This window comes from Moschus berezovskii, chromosome X (genome assembly GCF_049115385.1).
Source record: "Moschus berezovskii isolate FMDL1 chromosome X, NW_MosBer_1.0, whole genome shotgun sequence".
In the NCBI taxonomy this organism is placed as follows: Eukaryota; Metazoa; Chordata; class Mammalia; order Artiodactyla; family Moschidae; genus Moschus; species Moschus berezovskii.
This window is the reverse complement of record NC_142488.1, coordinates 17,934,964-17,952,424: the sequence shown is the minus strand read 5'-3', so window position 1 is coordinate 17,952,424 and position 17,461 is coordinate 17,934,964. Positions and strand designations below refer to the sequence as shown.

General features: G+C 43.8%; 1 protein-coding gene across 1 annotated transcript; it reads left to right on the top strand.

Moving 5' to 3' along the window:
- Positions 1-1,543: 1,543 nt before the first annotated feature.
- Positions 1,544-14,520, top strand: RS1 (retinoschisin 1). Its single transcript, XM_088834011.1, is given in 6 exon segments — positions 1,544-1,570; positions 1,572-1,637; positions 2,223-2,328; positions 9,254-9,395; positions 11,840-12,035; positions 14,368-14,520. Coding segments are annotated over 6 exon segments (690 nt in total).
- Positions 14,521-17,461: the final 2,941 nt, after the last annotated feature.

The window sequence follows — 17,461 nt, the reverse complement described above, 5'->3', positions numbered from 1 at the left end:
TACCTGAGAGGGTCAATTCTGCCCATAGCAGGTGGACCAAGGAGTCTCTAGGAATGAATCATCAATGGATAAGGCCCAAGAGAGACAGCAGTTTGTTGACCATAGCTGAGAGGTAGTGCTGAATTTGCTCAGGCTAAAAGATATGCCCCCCTGACTCCCCTTACAGCCTATGCATAACCCAGCAGGGGACTCACCATGTGCGCAGTCCAGTGATCTGTCTTTCCTGGGTCCTCAGGCCCCTTGTGGGCAGAGAGCAAGGCTTCCATTTCAGAAAGTGCAGGCCCTGGAGCAGAGCCAGGCTTACAGCGGACACAAAAAAGTGGTGTGTGGAAGGCTACATATTATTTAAAGAAAGGCACAATTTGAAAAAAGCTAGCTTTATAATTCTAATGAAAATGATGAGATCACTCCTTTACTCTCACAATCTGAAAGCTTTTGGTGGGCATCAAATTCAATTTTTAGACAGGAAAGTGGTTAAGGAGGGACTTTTATATCTACTACCTATACTTGGGTTTTCTTTGAGATTTTTATAATAGGTGTGTGTTGCTTTTATAATCAGAAAAGAAATAAATGAATTTGTTTTGTTGAAAATGGAAAATGGAGCTTTGGTGCAGTAAACTAGCACTGTCTAATGGAACCTTGGGTGATGATGGAAATGTTATATATATTGTGCTACCCAGTACAGGAGCCACTAAGTCACATGTGGCCAGCAAACACTTGAAATCTGGCTGGCATGACTGAGGAATTGAATTTTTAATTTTATTAATGAATTTAAATTCAAATAGCCACATGCAACCAGTGACTACCGCAATGGACAGTGCAGCTGTAAACGATTAGCTTATGCTAACATAAACAAACTCTTTTCCTATTAAATTGTGAATTCACTCTATTTATTCATACTTCTATAGAGATAGGTTAAATGTTAGTATTATGTTAAATTTTTCAGATTTTCAATTTTTCCACATCATTTATATAGTATTTATACTTTGACTATGGTTTGATATTTCCTGTAGATAATAAACAAACCTAAAAAAACTTTTAAAAAAAGATCATCTAACTATGTCACAAGCAGAGACTAGGAATCAACTCTTTAATAGCACGTTGGGCAGACACTGGGAACCATGATAATGAATGATAAGGAGTTAACAAGTAAAGGGAAAAACTCTCACTGACAATGTTAAATGGAATAAGAATGTCATAAACTTAAAACATTGCTTAGGTAGGTTCTCAAATATGTTCTTAAAATATGAAAGAAAAGAGAAGAAATTTACAGTAAAATGTTAATAGTGTTACCTTCGGTGGTATATATACATGTGTGTGTGTGTATAGGTGCCTTTTTTTCTCTTTGCAACATTAATGTATTTTTCCAAAATTCTATAATGAACAAGATAATTACCATCATCCTTGTCTTTATATTTTACTGTCCCTAGTTTCTAAGCCTCTGTGGATGTTTTTCCAGGAACATATTTACTCACTTTGACTTCTTCCAGAAGGGGCATTGTTAACTTTTTATGTGACTATTATCACTTTGCTTTTCCATGTAATGAGTCATTTGTTGAATTTTTCTTTATTGTTTTAACTTGATTTTTCCTCTCTTGTCCTTTTGCTCAGCCACACTGGGATTATCATCTACTGAGGTATGTTACAGTAAGAAGGCTGGAATTCATATGGATACTGTTTTTGAAGATTTTCCTAGCCAAAAACAATGTATAGGATTACCACTTCTTTAAAAATGTATTTTTAAACATACTTTTTTTTTTTTTCTGGTGGTAGCAATAGCATGTTTTATCTGGACGAAGTCCAAGACTGATTCAGATAAATAAGAGAATGCAAGTGAACCAGGTCTTAAGTCAGATGGCGGAATCTTGAATTCAGTCCCTTTTAAAACTGGATCCCCAGAAGGGACCTCCAGGAGATGTGAGGAGCCTGACTGGAAGATCACTACAATGGGGTGGACATGGCTCTCTACATAGGTGTGTCTGTGAAGTTTTTAGCTGGTCATCCACAGTGACAAACAGTTGTCTATTTAGACTCAAAGATGAGTGGCGAGTGTGTATGTTAAATTGGGTTCATAAGTCAGTTGCACTGCTGCAGTGAAAGCTGCCCTAGACAATAGGGACTGAATGAGTGAGGTTTGTGAATGCAAGCTTTTCCAGTAGTTCTGACCACAGTTGCCTTTGACTATGACTTTTCTGAAGTTCCTGCCCCCTGACTTTCCGCAGGATGAGGGTGAGGATCCCTGGTACCACAAAGCATGCAAGTGTGATTGCCAAGGAGGTGCCAATGCCCTGTGGTCTGCAGGTTCCACCCCCTTGGACTGCATACCGGGTGAGTGTCCCCTCTCTTTGGGGCACCAGATCCTTGGGGTGTCCTTGGAAACACCCTGTTTCTCTTCTTTCTTTCAACTTTGATGAATTAAATCCCCTGAATGCCACAGTTGGGTTTTCACCAATTGGCCTTTAAACTGCAAATTTCAATGGCCACTGCTTCAACACATGGCACTCCTATCATTGTTCAGAACAGTTTGCTGGATCTCTACTTGACCTCTGTGAGATGGTAAGATGGGACCTAAATTTCACTGAAAGAGATAACAGAATTTATCTAAAATAAACTAATGATAGGCAGCAAATTTGAGAAGAGCACAGGCTTCTGAGCCAGAAATACCAGGGTTGGAATCTTGGCTGCATCACTGTTTAACTCTGGGACTTCCACTCTGGCCTTTCTCTGTCAAATGGAGGTAATACTACTATGCCCGGACACTTACTGCTCACCAAACAACCATATGCCTCACATTGTCAGCCCCTTCACAGTCAGGTGGCCTCACAGGAGCAGTTCCAGCTGAAGAGAGCTGTGTCTCTTCTGAAATGGGGTCCATTTCCCTGCTGGATAAAGTGGTTTCTCCTTTCATCTGGGAGCCAGGGAGGTTAAATGTAGCAGAATCTCCTGCTGACCTCACGTGAGTGAAAAATCACTGTTTGTTGTGTTAAGCCTCTGAAATTTCTGTGACAATTTTTTCTGCAGCCTTTGCTGACTAATATGAATGCCTTCCTCTAAGGCAAGGGCCAAAACTTTGTCTGTAAAGGATCCAGAGGTAATTATTTGTGGCTCTGAGCACTGCAGGGCCTCGGCACCTCAAATAGAAAGCAGCCATAGACAGTATGTAAATACACGAGCATGGCTGTGCTCCAATAAAACTTTATTTATAAAAACAGGCATGAAGCCACATTTGGCCCAGGGGCCAAAGTGTGTGGAACCTGCTCTAAGGAGTATTTTGAGGAATAAAATGGATGAGGCATTAAAGCGTCTTGTCCTGGACCTGGCAAACTGTAGCTCCTTTTCTTCCTGCCTCCTAAGAGCTCACATTCTGACTTTCAAGTGGCCTAGCAAACACTTGCCAGGCTCAGTATTTACCACAGCTCTGAGTCTCTTTTGCTGAAACTGTCCTTGCCACCCCTTTTTCCAGGGTTATGCTGGAGCCCTGCCGTGTCATTCACTTTACATAATCGCCTAATAATAGCTCCAGGAGAGAGGTTTAGTGTGCAGTATGTGAGCTTCTCTGCATTATTTCATTAAATTTGCATTAAAATAGCAAGTTGTGGGGAAAGGGGGTCTACAAAGGCTTTTACTGCCTGCTTTCCTCTTTACTAAAGGGGTAGAAATTGGTTTCTGAAGGAAGTCTCCTGGAAGGAAACAGTGGGGGCCCGGTAGCCAGGAAAGCAATAAGTGCTGATGAGTTCAGGGGCTTCTCCCTTGGGAAGGACATCCCACTGAGCTCCTGCAGCCCTTCTGTGCTGGGGTGATCTGCCCAGTTAAGACTGAGGCAATCTTCTTAATAAATCCATTTAGAATTCAATTCCACCCTCTGTCATCATGTGCCTGTTATGTGCTGATGGGAAGACAAAAATGAACCACTGTCTCTACCCTGAAGGAGTTTACCCTTCAGTGGAAACGAATGTTCTCTTCACTAGAGACCAGAGTCCTCCTGGAATTCCAGTCCAAGGAAGCTCTTTCTAAGAAGAAATTGAGAAGAGATTATTTATACGGGTTAGTTTCATTGACCCCATCAACTGTGCAGCTGAGGAAGGCTGTGTGTCTGAGGAACATGAAGATGACCTGGGTGGTTCAGGCTGTCTCCCCTACACAGCTGCCATGAACTTGAAGTTCTGAAATCAGAAATTCTTTTAGCTTAAGTGTTTTCCTCGCCCCATGGGGGTTTTTGTTTTTATTTTAGCAATACAGATATTCCCTGGAAAGAAAAAAATGCAATCTTAGTGTTACATGGTTGATTAATTTATGTAAATTGGCTTTTCCACAAAACAGCTGATTTGGGACAGCAGGACTGGCCACAACTTTCCAGAACTCACTTGCCCGTCAGTGCCTCAGATCCTCATTGGAACATCAAGAACGTGGCCTGGTCTTTCTGGATCCTGAGATTGAGTACTTCCATTAGAGTCTGCCTTATGATGGAAGGAGAGCCTAGAAAGCACAGGACAGGAGGGTCATTCAGAGCCGCCGGGAGGTGCTGGCAGGTGTACACTGGCTGTTATGCCAGGGGGCCCTACCCACAGAGCAGAAGGCGGCCAGCTGGGTGCATTATGGCCTCCTAATCTTCAGCTTAACGCTCTTAGAGTAAAATGTCTGTCTTTTTCAATGTTGAGCCAAGATTACCTCGTCACTCTGAGAGTGGGGGAATAAGGCAGGGAAGGTATCAAAGTATAAGACATCCAATGACTCAACGCTTTACTTATATCCTAGATTTTATATTTCCATATTATATTCAAGTTTATACTCTATTCTTTTATAAATATTATTCTGTATTCCACTACATCATACAGATTCAAGTCTAACACATGTGCATAATAATAGTCACATGTCTTTTGTCAAAAGTGGCCCTGAACTCTCTTTGTGTTCCTTTATATTAATATTTCATGTCTGCCTTTCATATATCTACACATGGAAAAATTTTCCACTGAGTAAGAAAGGCTAGTATGTTAAGCGTGCATAGCCCGAATTAGCAGTAAACATGATGATGCCTTTACCTGTCTAATGATCATAACACTTGTGCCACAGAAGATGCAGGTTTTTCCTTAAGAGTAAAATGAGTGCACAGGCTTAATAGCTTATAATAACCTCCATTGAGCAGAAAGCTTGGGACAGATATATTCTGTGTGAAGTGGATCGCTTTAATTCCTCTAGCAGCATTGTTTATGTTGCTTAATACTAGTTTAGACTCAATTGACAGTTTTTGATGAGACCAATGGGGAATTCTCTGGGCCAGTCAACTCCCACTGCCTCCCTGAGCTCCCTGCTTCCTATTCCTGCCATTATCTCTTCTTATCCCCAAGATGAGGTGATGAAGTTTGTTTATCCCTCCATTCATCTATCCAATCAATATCTATTGAGTGCCTAGTACACACAGGCATTCTGCTCAGCTCAGGATAGAATGGTGAGCTAGACAGACCGGGGGAGCTGGAGGCAGCATCTGGAGTCTCTACTGGCTCAGGGTGGGCAGGGGAAGTGGGAAGAGAGCCAAAGGATGAGAAGAGGTGGCCAGGTGAAGGGGAAAGGAGGAACCAGGGAAAACAGTAAGAATGTGAGTGGACTGCCCTTCACTCCAGGGCACAAAGAGCAGGAGAAATGTTACATTTTCTATTTTTCCAATTTTGAGATAACTCTGGTTTGAGTCCTCTTTTATCATGGGCTGTGAGGAGTCTAAAGACAGGATTGTTGAAGGTCCTGTCCCTCCCCCTTGGACTACATTCCCCTACCCCCTGCCCCTCGGGGGCCTGCCAGGGCTGACTAGGGGCAGCTCTCTGCCTGACTGGCCCTCACAGGGGGGCAGACACCTTCTTGGTGGCCCTTCTCATTCTGAACCAAGCTTAATCCTGGGGATTTTCCCAAGACTCCCTCAGAGGTGCTCAGGCTCCTATCACGAATCCCCCCAGGCCCCAGCAAGGCTCAAAGCCCAAAGCCTCCAGCCACCTCACCTGGGAGAGACACCTCATTCCTGTTGAGGCCTGGACCTTCCGAATCCATGAGCCTGAGGGATGCCTGGCTGTCAACAGGCTTTTCCTGTCTCAAATCACATGCGTGCACTTGGAAATATCTTACTCCTTTGTGAGACAAGAAGAGTCCAAATCTTTAGAAATAGGAAGCTGACCTTCTCAGACGGATGTAGAGAGGATGACGGGGGTAGAGAAGTGCTAGATTATTTCCCCTGGTGAGTTTTCACCATAAAAACAAACATATACAACTCAAGACATTAATATACTCTCACAAACTCACACTATTTACACCAGCACTAGCTGATTATTTTTGGCCAGGCAATAGAGGCTCTATACTCTACACTGTTTTAACCAATCCCAAATCAACTTTATGGAGGGAGGGACTACTGTTGTACCCATTTCACAGATGAGGAAACAGACCCAGAGAGGTTGAGCAGCTTGCCTAAGCTCACTGAAGGGAGAGTGGGATCCCATCCTAGGTCGAACTGGCTCTAAGTGGCATTCTTGAGCTTGGCTGCCCATGAAAATCACCAGCAGCTTTACCCCATGCCCAGGTCCTGCCCCAGGGCAAGGACATCAGAATCGCTGGTGGTATGGCCTAAACACCAACACTTCTTAACTTTCCAGGTGATGATCTGGCTGAGACCCATCACAGTCTCTACTTGGTGCCTTGTGCCCAAACACAGGGGTTTCTAGGTTAGCAGATTGGTGGCTGGAGGCACCAATGCCAGAGTCATGGAGTACTGGACAGGGGCAGGCTTGGGGCTTGGATGCTGAAGGACTTAGTTTTGGATAGATGAGTGTGAAGCATCTTTAGGTCACCCAGATGGAACTGTTCACCTGGAAAATATCCAGGGGGCAGTGGGATGGAGCTTGGGGCCTGGGAGTCACTCTTTGGCTTTCAGACACCAGATGAAGCCATGGGGATGGTGAGCTCATCATCTGCCCTGGAGAGTATGGGCAAGATACATGTCGGGACAAGCCCTCACAGGCCTCCAAGGACATTGCCATTGGCCAGGTCGCTGCAGTGTAACTAAATGTTAGATGGGCTAATTGGGAAGAGATGGCAAAAGAGATGTGAGGGGGAAAATAGATAAAGAGCCAAATGGCAAGAATAAAGCAATCAGGAGAGGTGGCCATGGCTTTTCCTTTCTCTCTGCCTCTTCCCTCTGAGCTAGTGGCCCCGGAGTAAGAAAAAGGAGGTTCAGGATGGAGGGGCCCTAGGGACATCCATGGTTAGATTTTAAGTGGTTTCCAACTGAAACCTAGCTTTCTGATGCTGGGGCCTTGTCCCTCCTTCTGGTGGCTGGGCTCGTCTTCCAGGTCAGAGTGGGAGGTGAGGAGGTGGATGAACCCCCAAGGCCACAGAGAACAGGCCCCCTGAATCCTCCAGCCAACAAAACACCTTCCTGGCAGACCAAGGTTTTCAAAGTGTGCTTTGAAAGTGTCTTCATTAAAAATGGGGTGGAATCCTGGAACCGGCATTCTTAACAAGGCCCTCTGATGATCTGACTACACAAGGCATGATAGAGTGGCCCAGAAAGCACTCCTATTCTCTCTCTCTCTCTTGACATTAATAGGCCTCCCAAAGCTTCCAGTACTTGATAAACTACAAATGCTGTCCTCGGACCCCCAGCTCCACTAAGCTGTGGCTACTGGTGGGAGTTGGCCCAATTCCTTCGGTACACTGGGTAGCAAGGCAGTTAAGCCACCCTGGCCAGAGGCCTGAAGCTGTCCTTTTGTCTTCAGCATCTGGGGACAGGGCAGGACTATCCCCACAGGCATTCCAGAGCCTCAGGATGTCATTCAAGCTTCTATATGCCTCATTCAAGTTTATTGATGTTTGAAAATTATCTGCTACAAAGATATAAGCACTCATTTTACTGTTGAAGGTGACAATGCCTTAGTAAATACACTCAGCTTTTAACTCTGAACTCACATTTACACATGGTGAGAAAGTAATTTGATCTGTCTTACTTGAAGTTTATCATTCACAACTGGAAAACTAGGAGAATGTATCTGCCTAAATTTATCACTTGTTTTCTAAAGAAATTCAGCTAGAATCTGGGTTTGGTTATAAATAAGAGACCCCCTAAACAGTGGCTTATTGAAATAGTTTTGCTTTGACTCACATGGTAAAAGACTAGGGGTAAGGAATAGCTTAAGGATATCAGGGCTGAGGTCTCTTCAGTTCTCTTGGCCTTACCATCATGGTGCAAGATGGCTACTGTTGCACCAGCCATCGGATCTTTCTTTTAGGCAAGGAAGAAAGAGGGGGCAAGCAAAATTTGATTGGAAATCACCAACAGATATCTTCTCCTATCTCATTGATCAGAAATTGTGTCACATGGTCAATTCTAACTGCAAAGGTGACCAGGAAATACACACACACACACACACACACACACACACACACATATATATATATATATACATACAGCTGGCTACATTGCTGCACCCAACAAAATTAGGGTTTTTAGTCAAAAAGAAAGGGAGAATAGATGCTGGGTTGGCAATTGGCAGTCTCTGACCAGGTAACTCAATGCTAAATATAAGAGGAAATATATGAGAAGCAGCAGAAAATTCATATACAAGCACCAGCTTCATCTAGTCTTATTTGGAAAAAGCAGTTCCTTTCAAACGTTCCTATTCAACAGTCACTTAGGCGCATTTCATTCCCCCCTTTTTTCATTAGAATTTCATTAGACTAGTGAGAAAACTGCAATTTACAAGTAGGAAGTCAGTCTTTATGTATAATTGCACTTCTTGCCTCTCACCATTGTTTTGTTCCTATAATTGGCATCATATGCTGCCTGAGGACAATTAGGGACTCTGATGTCATCAAGTGGGATGGCTAACCAGTGTTAATAAGGAAAATAGACAGTATGGCATTTAAGTATGATATTTTGCTACAAATCTCTTAGCTTTTAGGTCTCTGAGTTTGTGGAGGAGGTGAAGTATTTCTCAAAATTCCCCCCTACCCAAGAGGTTGCCATAGAGCTACTTCCCTCTGCTTTGATGAATGTTGTGAGTCTCTATGGCAATCCCTTTACTTCATCTTCACTCTCTTCTCACAAGAGCAGTGAAGAGAATGAAGACCCAGTCCCACCCACTGAGAATGGTGCTGACAAAGGAAAACATCTTCCACCTCATGAGAGGGTCTGATTTGTCATTTCAATCATGTCATGTTTGTTGAGTCTTGCCATGCGATCTGAGTGTTTCAATGTGCCTTGTTTTTCCTCTCCCAGAATGCCCATACCATAAGCCCCTGGGTTTCGAGTCAGGAGAGGTTACACCAGACCAGATCACCTGCTCCAACGTGGAGCAGTACGTGGGCTGGTATTCTTCCTGGACTGCCAACAAGGCCCGGCTCAACAGTCAAGGCTTTGGGTAAGCAGGGCATGCAACTTGGGTGATTATTTTTTCCATGTAATTTGAAAGAGTATGTCTCTGTGATAAATGAATGACATAGAATGCATTTGTTTATTTAACAAATATTGACTGAGTGCCTTCCATATGCCAAGGACCATGGATATAGCAGTGAACGAGATGGATGAGCTCCTGGCCTTTGAGAAGCACTCAGTTTACAGGGGGGACTCTAAGCACACTGTCACACAACTGGCCATTTGCTAAGTGTGAGGAGCACTGTGGAGGAGATGAAGAAAGACCTATTTGATTTGAAACACCAGGAAAGGTTTTCTAAGGAAAAAATCTTTGCCTTGAGAATTGCAGTTGGCCAGGTGGGGGTAAGGTGGGAGAGAGGCACAGGGCACAGCAGGTGCAAAGGCCCTGAGTTGGGAAGATCCCTCAAGTGCCTGGATGGTGAGATAAGGCCAGAGAGGAAGGTAGCAGTCAGATGGTATGGGCCTTATAAGTCATGTTAAGGATTGTGGTCCTTATTTTAGGGATATTGGGAGAACCCTGAATGTGCATGAGTTAGAATACAGATTTGTGCTGCTGTAACAAACAGCCTCCAAATACAGAGACTTAATCAACATGAAGGTGATTAGGCAGTCTAGAATTGTTATGACAGCTAGATGGTATCAGGGACCCAAACTCTTTCTACCTTGTTCTCTCCTCCTTAGTATGAAGTTTCCATCTTGGGGCCCAAGATGGCTGCTTTAGCTTCCACTGCCATATCCACAGTCTAGTCAGAAGGGAAAGAAAAAGAGCACAGTGCAGACACTTTTCCTTTAAGGATATATACACAATCCTACTGGCCACTGCTGCCCACATCTCATAGATCAGAATTTGTTCAGATTGTCCCATCCAGCTGCAAAGGATACTGGGAAATGTGATCTTAGCTGAATGGCCACTCGTTTGCAGAAAACTCAGGGGTTCCATTACTAAAGGAAGATGGGTAGAGGCTATGGGGAGACAACCGGCAGACTCTACCAGAGAAAGATTTAAAGTTGGGGCGGATTCAGTTCAGTTCAGTTCAGTCGCTCAGTCGTGTCCGACTCTCCGCGACCCCATGAATCACAGCACGCCAGGCCTCCCTGTTCATCACCAACTCCCGGAGTTCACTCAAACTCATGTCCACAGAGTCGGTGATGCCATCCAGCCATCTCATTCTCTGTCGTCCCCTTCTCCTCCCGCCCCCAACCTTTCCCAGCATCAGAGTCTTTTCCAGTGAGTCAACTCGTCGCATGAGGTGGCCAAAGTACTGCAGTTTCAGCTTTAGCATCAGTCCTTCCAATGAACACCCAGGATTGATGTTTTAAGTAAAAATTTCTGGCTCTTACAGGAAGAACGGTTTAATGTGCAGTATGGGTTGGGGGTGAGGTGGGGAGAGGAATCCAGAGAGACTAGTAAGTAAGCTATGCCAGCTGTCCAGGCAAGAACTGAAGGAGACATGGGCTAGCGTGGCGCCAGTGAAATGACTTTGAGGAACATTTGGAGATGGAGTCAAGAGATGGATTAGACGGTTGAGGTGACAAAGAGGAAGGGGTAGCATTCAGAGAGATTAACACTGGAAGGAGAGGCTGGGGTAAGGATAATTAAGAGCTCTTTTTAGACATGTTTTGAGATTCTGTATAGCATCCAGGAGAAGTTGAATAGCTGGCAATTGATTCTTGGGATTTGGAATTTAGAAAAGGTCTGGGATGGGCCTAAAAAGTCAGGAGCCACCCAAGGAGCAAGTCCAGAATTAGAAGAGAAGGCAGCCAAGGGCTGAGAGTCCTGAGAAGCTAAATCAATGTGTGCACACACGCACACACATACCACAAAGGGAAACTATAGGTTTCCACAAATTATGAGGGATATAACTAAAAAATAAATCAGTTCCTTCATTGGTTGGTTTGCTTTACAGTTGTGAGGCCTTCCAGAGCCACTTGGTTTTATGTTCTGTACACAGTGCCTACCATGGTGTGGGTGACAGCACCTGAAGGAGACACAGATAAGGTATGAAGAGATGAAATTAAAGAGAAAAAAAAAAAAAACTTATGGAGAAAGAACATCAGGAGAGACTAATGAAAAAGGAAGGGGGTTAGCGGGTGAAATGACCATGTATTTGCATGTTTTGAAGAAAAACATGCTCAACCATACCCCAAAGATGATTTTAGCTGTACTTGAAGGCATTTCTTTGACAAATTATTTGAATCTGGCAATTCTTCTTTGGGTGGTGGAGGTGCAGGGAGAGAGAAACTACAGAAGGATCAGAGGCCAGATATTTCTTGAGGACAAGCCTCTGGGTACTTAACAGATTGCAGCCCAGGCTGCCTGACCTTTGTGGGTGCTCTGCAGGTGCTGTTGTCCCCTCAAAAACAGCGCCTCCCAGCTCTTCGGAGGTGCTCACGGGGTAAGGCTCCTGGTGACTTGCTGTGTCCACGCAGGTGCGCCTGGCTCTCCAAGTTCCAGGACAGCAGCCAGTGGTTACAGATAGATCTGAAGGAGGTCAAGGTGATTTCGGGGATCCTCACCCAGGGGCGCTGTGACATCGATGAGTGGATGACCAAGTACAGTGTGCAGTACAGGACCGATGAGAGCCTGAACTGGATTTACTATAAAGACCAGACCGGAAACAACCGGGTATGTCGGGCTTAGCCCAAATCACCTTCCACACAGCCCCTCTGGGCCTTCCCTCCCATCCATCCCTGTGTTCCTGTCGTCATGCTCTTTCAGAACTCTGCCCCCACAGCACGGTGAGTCATCCATGCTTCCTCCCCACCACACAGTCTGCTCTCTGATGGCGATATCAACGCAGGTGTCTTTTCTTGTACCCCTCATGCCTAGCACAGTTTGTCTGCCAATGAGTGCCGTCATATGTGCAAAAGAAATCTTTGTCTGAATTCTCGCATCAGCACAGAGATGCTTAAATAATCAAGACTGGCCATTTGGATGCTTCCAAACTCATTGGACCTTGAACACTTTGCTGCATGGGTTTCCTTGATCTACTGCTGATGCGGCTAGGTCCTCATCCCTTTATGTGTCAATGGATATGGCCTCTCCTAACTGTTGACTGAGACAATCTCAACAAGTTAGTCACTAAACCATGTAAATGGTTAAAAGGACTCTAGCTGAGAAGAAATAGAATCACTTAAACATTTGAGCAACTTTATACCCTACTAATCTCTGAGGGCTGAGACCCAAGTCTTGTTCAACACAGACTGAACACAGTAGGCTCTTGAGTTTATATATTATATATATATATGTACACATAATCAATACTTTACATATATATATATTACATATATATATATATATATATATATATAATGCTATCTGCAATGAAATAAAAACTCGCCAGCTGTTTGGAAAAGTTAATTGCCTTTTTGCCTGAGAGTGAGGCCTTCCCCCAGCTAATTCAGACATTTCGTCAGGTTAAGCAGACATGTGTAGCTGAACATCAGAAGGCTCTGTACTCTCTGATGACAATCTGTACACCAAAACATTCATGGGTTGTGATTCCAAGGAGTTTGAACACAATAGGAAAAACTTGGACATAGTATTTCATTTTTGTTATTAGTTGGCTTTTCAAAAAGATATGAAAATTCTTTTCCAAGCTCTGTGTTTCTGAAGGCCTTGATGGTTCTTTGCAAAGAAGTGCTCCACTCTGGCAGCTGTGTGGAGAGGGCCTGTTCCATCCTCCCTCTTCACTAGGCTCCTGACTTAAATAGGTTCAAGGGCAAACAGCTTAGAGAAGAGGGTGTGGGGTGTTGCTATTGGGAAGAAATAAAGTCAAGATCATGGCAGCTGAAGTCCTTGGTTTGTGTATGGATAAGGTCAATGTGGCAGCGAAATTTTTTTCAGGAGATAATCGCAGAAGGAAATGAAATGTTCTAGGTGTCATGGCGGAGAAGGCAATGGCAAGCCACTCCAGTACTCTTGCCTAGAAAATCCCATGGATGGAGGAGCCTGGTAGGCTGCAGTCCGTGGGATCGCTAAGGGTCGGGCACGACTGAGCGACTTCACTTTCACTTTTCACTTTCACACATTGGAGAAGGAAATGGCAGCCCACTCCAGTGTTCTTGCCTGGAGAATCCCAGGGACGGGGGACCCTGGTGGGCTTCTGTCTATGGGGTCACACAGAGTCGGCCACGACTGAAGTGACGCAGCAGCAGCAGCAGCAGCAGGTGTCATGGGGCAGAGCACTAAGACTCTGGAAAGAGTGCAAAGAAGTTTCTTTGAAAATACAGGCAAATAGCTACTGTGTCCTATGTCATAGCTACTGCATCATGCTATGTTACATTCCCCAAAACAGGAAGCAACCCCTTTTTCTATCTTGGGCACTGCTCTCCTACTTTGAGAATCTTCTCTCTAGTTTTTATGTCTTTTTCTTTTTTAAAAACTTTTTTCCCAAGTCTAAAAAGTACTTGCCATTTGTATCAATGCAGACACACACAGTTAAGCTTTGGCTCACAACTTCAGAGCCAGTTCACAAGTTTTCACTTGAGCCCCACTGTGGATACCTTTGAAACATGGGAACGTTCCTCTTTTAAGCACAATGTGGTCCTTTTCAAAATTCTTGTCAAAATGCAAAGGATTAAATCACAAAATGGGTGATATGAATCAAGAGGCATTTTCTATCAGCACCACCCAATAGAACTTTCTGCAATGAAGGAAATGTTATCTGCAGTATCCAATATGGCAGCAACTGATGACATACAGTACTGAGCACTTGAATAGCAGCTAGTGTGACTGAGGATGTGTTGTTACGTAGTATTAATTCATTTCTGTTGATGCCTGGAGCATGTAGGTGCTGACAAACATTCAAGGTCAGATTTTGGAGGATATCAGCAAATTCTCTACCTTTTAAGCACTGAGATTCTCCATAGCTAAAAGTTGGAGCCAAATCCAGACAGGAAACGTCTTCCTTTTCTCTCCTCTGCTGTGATGGTGATAGGATTTCCTTCCTCTTTAGGTTTTCTACGGAAATTCAGACCGAACCTCCACAGTCCAGAACCTGCTGCGGCCCCCCATCATCTCCCGCTTCATCCGGCTCATCCCGCTAGGCTGGCATGTCCGCATTGCCATCCGGATGGAGCTGCTGGAGTGTGTCAGCAAATGTACCTGATGCTGCCTCGGCTCATACATGCAGTGGGTGAAGGGTGCAGAGCGACCCATGGGGGAATGCTGATTTATCACTGTGACCAACAGGGCTGGATTTTACAGGCTCTTTCCAATCCAGGGCTGGGCAGAGAATAATATCTTTTTTGCATAGTTTCCAATTTCAGTGAGAGAAAATGAAAATGAACTTATTCCCCATTTAGGGTCAAAGAACATGAGAACAAAGAAAATGTCTCTAAAAACAATTTTCATGCAGAAAGCAGGAGTAATTTGCTGCTCTGGGGGCGTTGTTTTTGTTTTTAGTCTCTGACGCAGTGAAAGGTGCAGTTGCAGGGGAATGCAAAACAGCCCTGATAATTTGAAAAGTTTTTTTCTTTACCACACTCAAAACAGGAACATACTGTTTTATAAAGCCTCTCTTTGAACACAAAGGGGGAGGAAGCTTGTGGTTTCTCCTAGCTAAGTTTTCATTAAATTATGGTCTTTTAGGACTTTAGAGCATTGGGTATGGAGTTTGGGGATGATTGGGTGGCGCAGATGAGCCTGGTAGATGGGAGCCGGTGTCCCAGTCTTGTGAGAGCGTTGCATGACCGAACACCCCAGAGGTAGGGTCTCCCCTCCTCTGAGCTTTCACCTCCTATGCCCAACCCTGCCCGCAGTGGCAGCTGTCTCATTACAGACAGCTCCACTCTGCATACCCTCAGATACAGGATCCCAGTCTGTGGTCAGTATTTAACTGAATAGCATGGGACAGGCTACACATGTAAGGAACAAAATTTCCCTGTATTTCGGAAACCCAAATGACCAGAACACACCAGAACGTCCTTTTATGTAGGGCTACCATTCTTCAACAAACTTAACACTGGGAAAACAGTTGGCCAGGAGCTGTCAGTGGCTACAGAGGCGGCCCATCAGCCAAGTACACTCTGCAGGAAGTGATCAGGACCTACAATCTGAGAAGCGTGATGTAGCCAGGCTGCCGCTGAGCCCAACCTTCCAACCTCAGCCCCCTTGCCTTGTAAAGTATGGGCTGGTCTGGCCTTCCCCTCCCAGAGGAGTTCTGTAAGCAGGCAGCTGGGGGAAGGGCAGTCCGCCTCTTCTGTCATTTATAGCTCAGCCTGTTTTCAGGCCCTTCCCCAGAAGAGTCAGGGCGTATGGGCAGGAGAGGATTTGAAAGTAGGAGCCAGGAGCGGGTGGAATCTGAGGATGAGGGACCCCAGTGAGACTAGGGAATCCAAGACTGTTCTGGCCCTGATGCAGTGCAGCCTCTGCTAGCAGAAATTCATTTCTGAGTTACTTTGTTTTCAAATGACAAGCCTAGTGAATGGACACCAACACGATCCTGGACATCATATTCACCTCTGTGAATGACCAGCCTCCTAAAATCCCTTAATCTCTTCTCTGGTGTTGTGGGTCTTAGATCAGCTTATTTAACCTAGCATCTTTCTAATACCCATGCTGTATACTTAAACCTGGAAAAACACCTTTCCCTGCTCAATCTTCTCTCAAATATAGAGGTTATCAATTCAGGGTAGGGAAAAAAAATCCTTCTCTGGCCTTAGGATACACGGACAAATCCACTTTGAACAGAATGCCTACAGAGATCCTTACTGGGAAAGATGAATGAACTCTTATTGTGATATGTATTGTCAGAGAAAATGGCGGTATTCTAAGAGTTCAGGACTACAACTGGCACACCAGACCCAGGATGGGGAGTACAGTTAAGGGGAAAGAAATAAAAGAAGTAAACAGGGTGAGGCAGGGATGAAAGTTCTCCAAATAACTGTTTATATTGGAAACTTCTGTTTTGGAATAGCTTTATTGAGATAAAATTCACATACCATACAAATTTCACCCATTTATAGTGTATAATTCAATGTTTTTTAGTATATTCAGAGTTGAGCTACCATTATCACAATCAATTGTAGAAAATTTTTATCACCTCCAAAAGGAGCCCTGTACCTACTAGCCATCACCCTTCCAACCCACTTGCCCACCCCAGTCCTGGGCAACCATTAATCTCCTGTCTGTGTAGATTTACCTATTCTGGACATTTCATATAAATGAAATCATACAATATGTGGTTTTTCCTGTCTGGCTTTTGTTACTTAGTATAGTGTTTCCAAGGTTCACGCAGGTTGCAGCATGTATCAGTACTTCATTCCTTGTCATGGCTGAATATCGTTCCAGCGTATGGATACACCACATTGTATTTATCCATTCATCTGTTGATGGACATTTGGATTGTTTCCATTTCTTGGCTATTATGAATAGTGCTGCTATGAACAACTGTGTACAAGTTTTTGTGTGGACATGTTTTCATTTATCCTGGGTATATACCTAGGAGTGGAATTGCTGGGTCATATGGTAACTTGATTTAACCTTTTGAGGAACTGTTTTTCAAGGTGGCTATACCATTTTACATTCCCACCAGCAATGTATGAGGGTTCCAATTTCTCCACACTTGTTATTATCTTTTTTGATTGAGGCCATCCTGGTTTGTATGAAGTAGTATCTTTCATTGTGGTTTTGATTTGCATTTCTCTAATGACTAACGATGTTAAATATCTTTTCATGTGTTTACTGTGTTTGTACACCTTCTTTGAAGAAATGTCTATTCAGACTGCCCATTTTTGAAATTAGGTTGTTTTTTAAAATATTGAGTTGTAAGAGTTCCGTATATATTCTAGATACCTCACCAGATAAATGATTTGCAAATATTTTCTTCTATTTCATAAGCTGTCTTTTCACTCTCTTGAAGGAGTCCTTTGAAACACATATTTAAAAATTTTGATGAAGTCCAATTTATTTTTTCTCTTTTGTTATTTGTGCTATAGGTGTCATATCTGAGAAACCATTGCCAAATCCAGATCATGAAGATTTATTTTTGCTTTTTTCCCCAAGAATTTTATAGTTTTACCTTTTAAATTTAGATCGTTGATCAATTT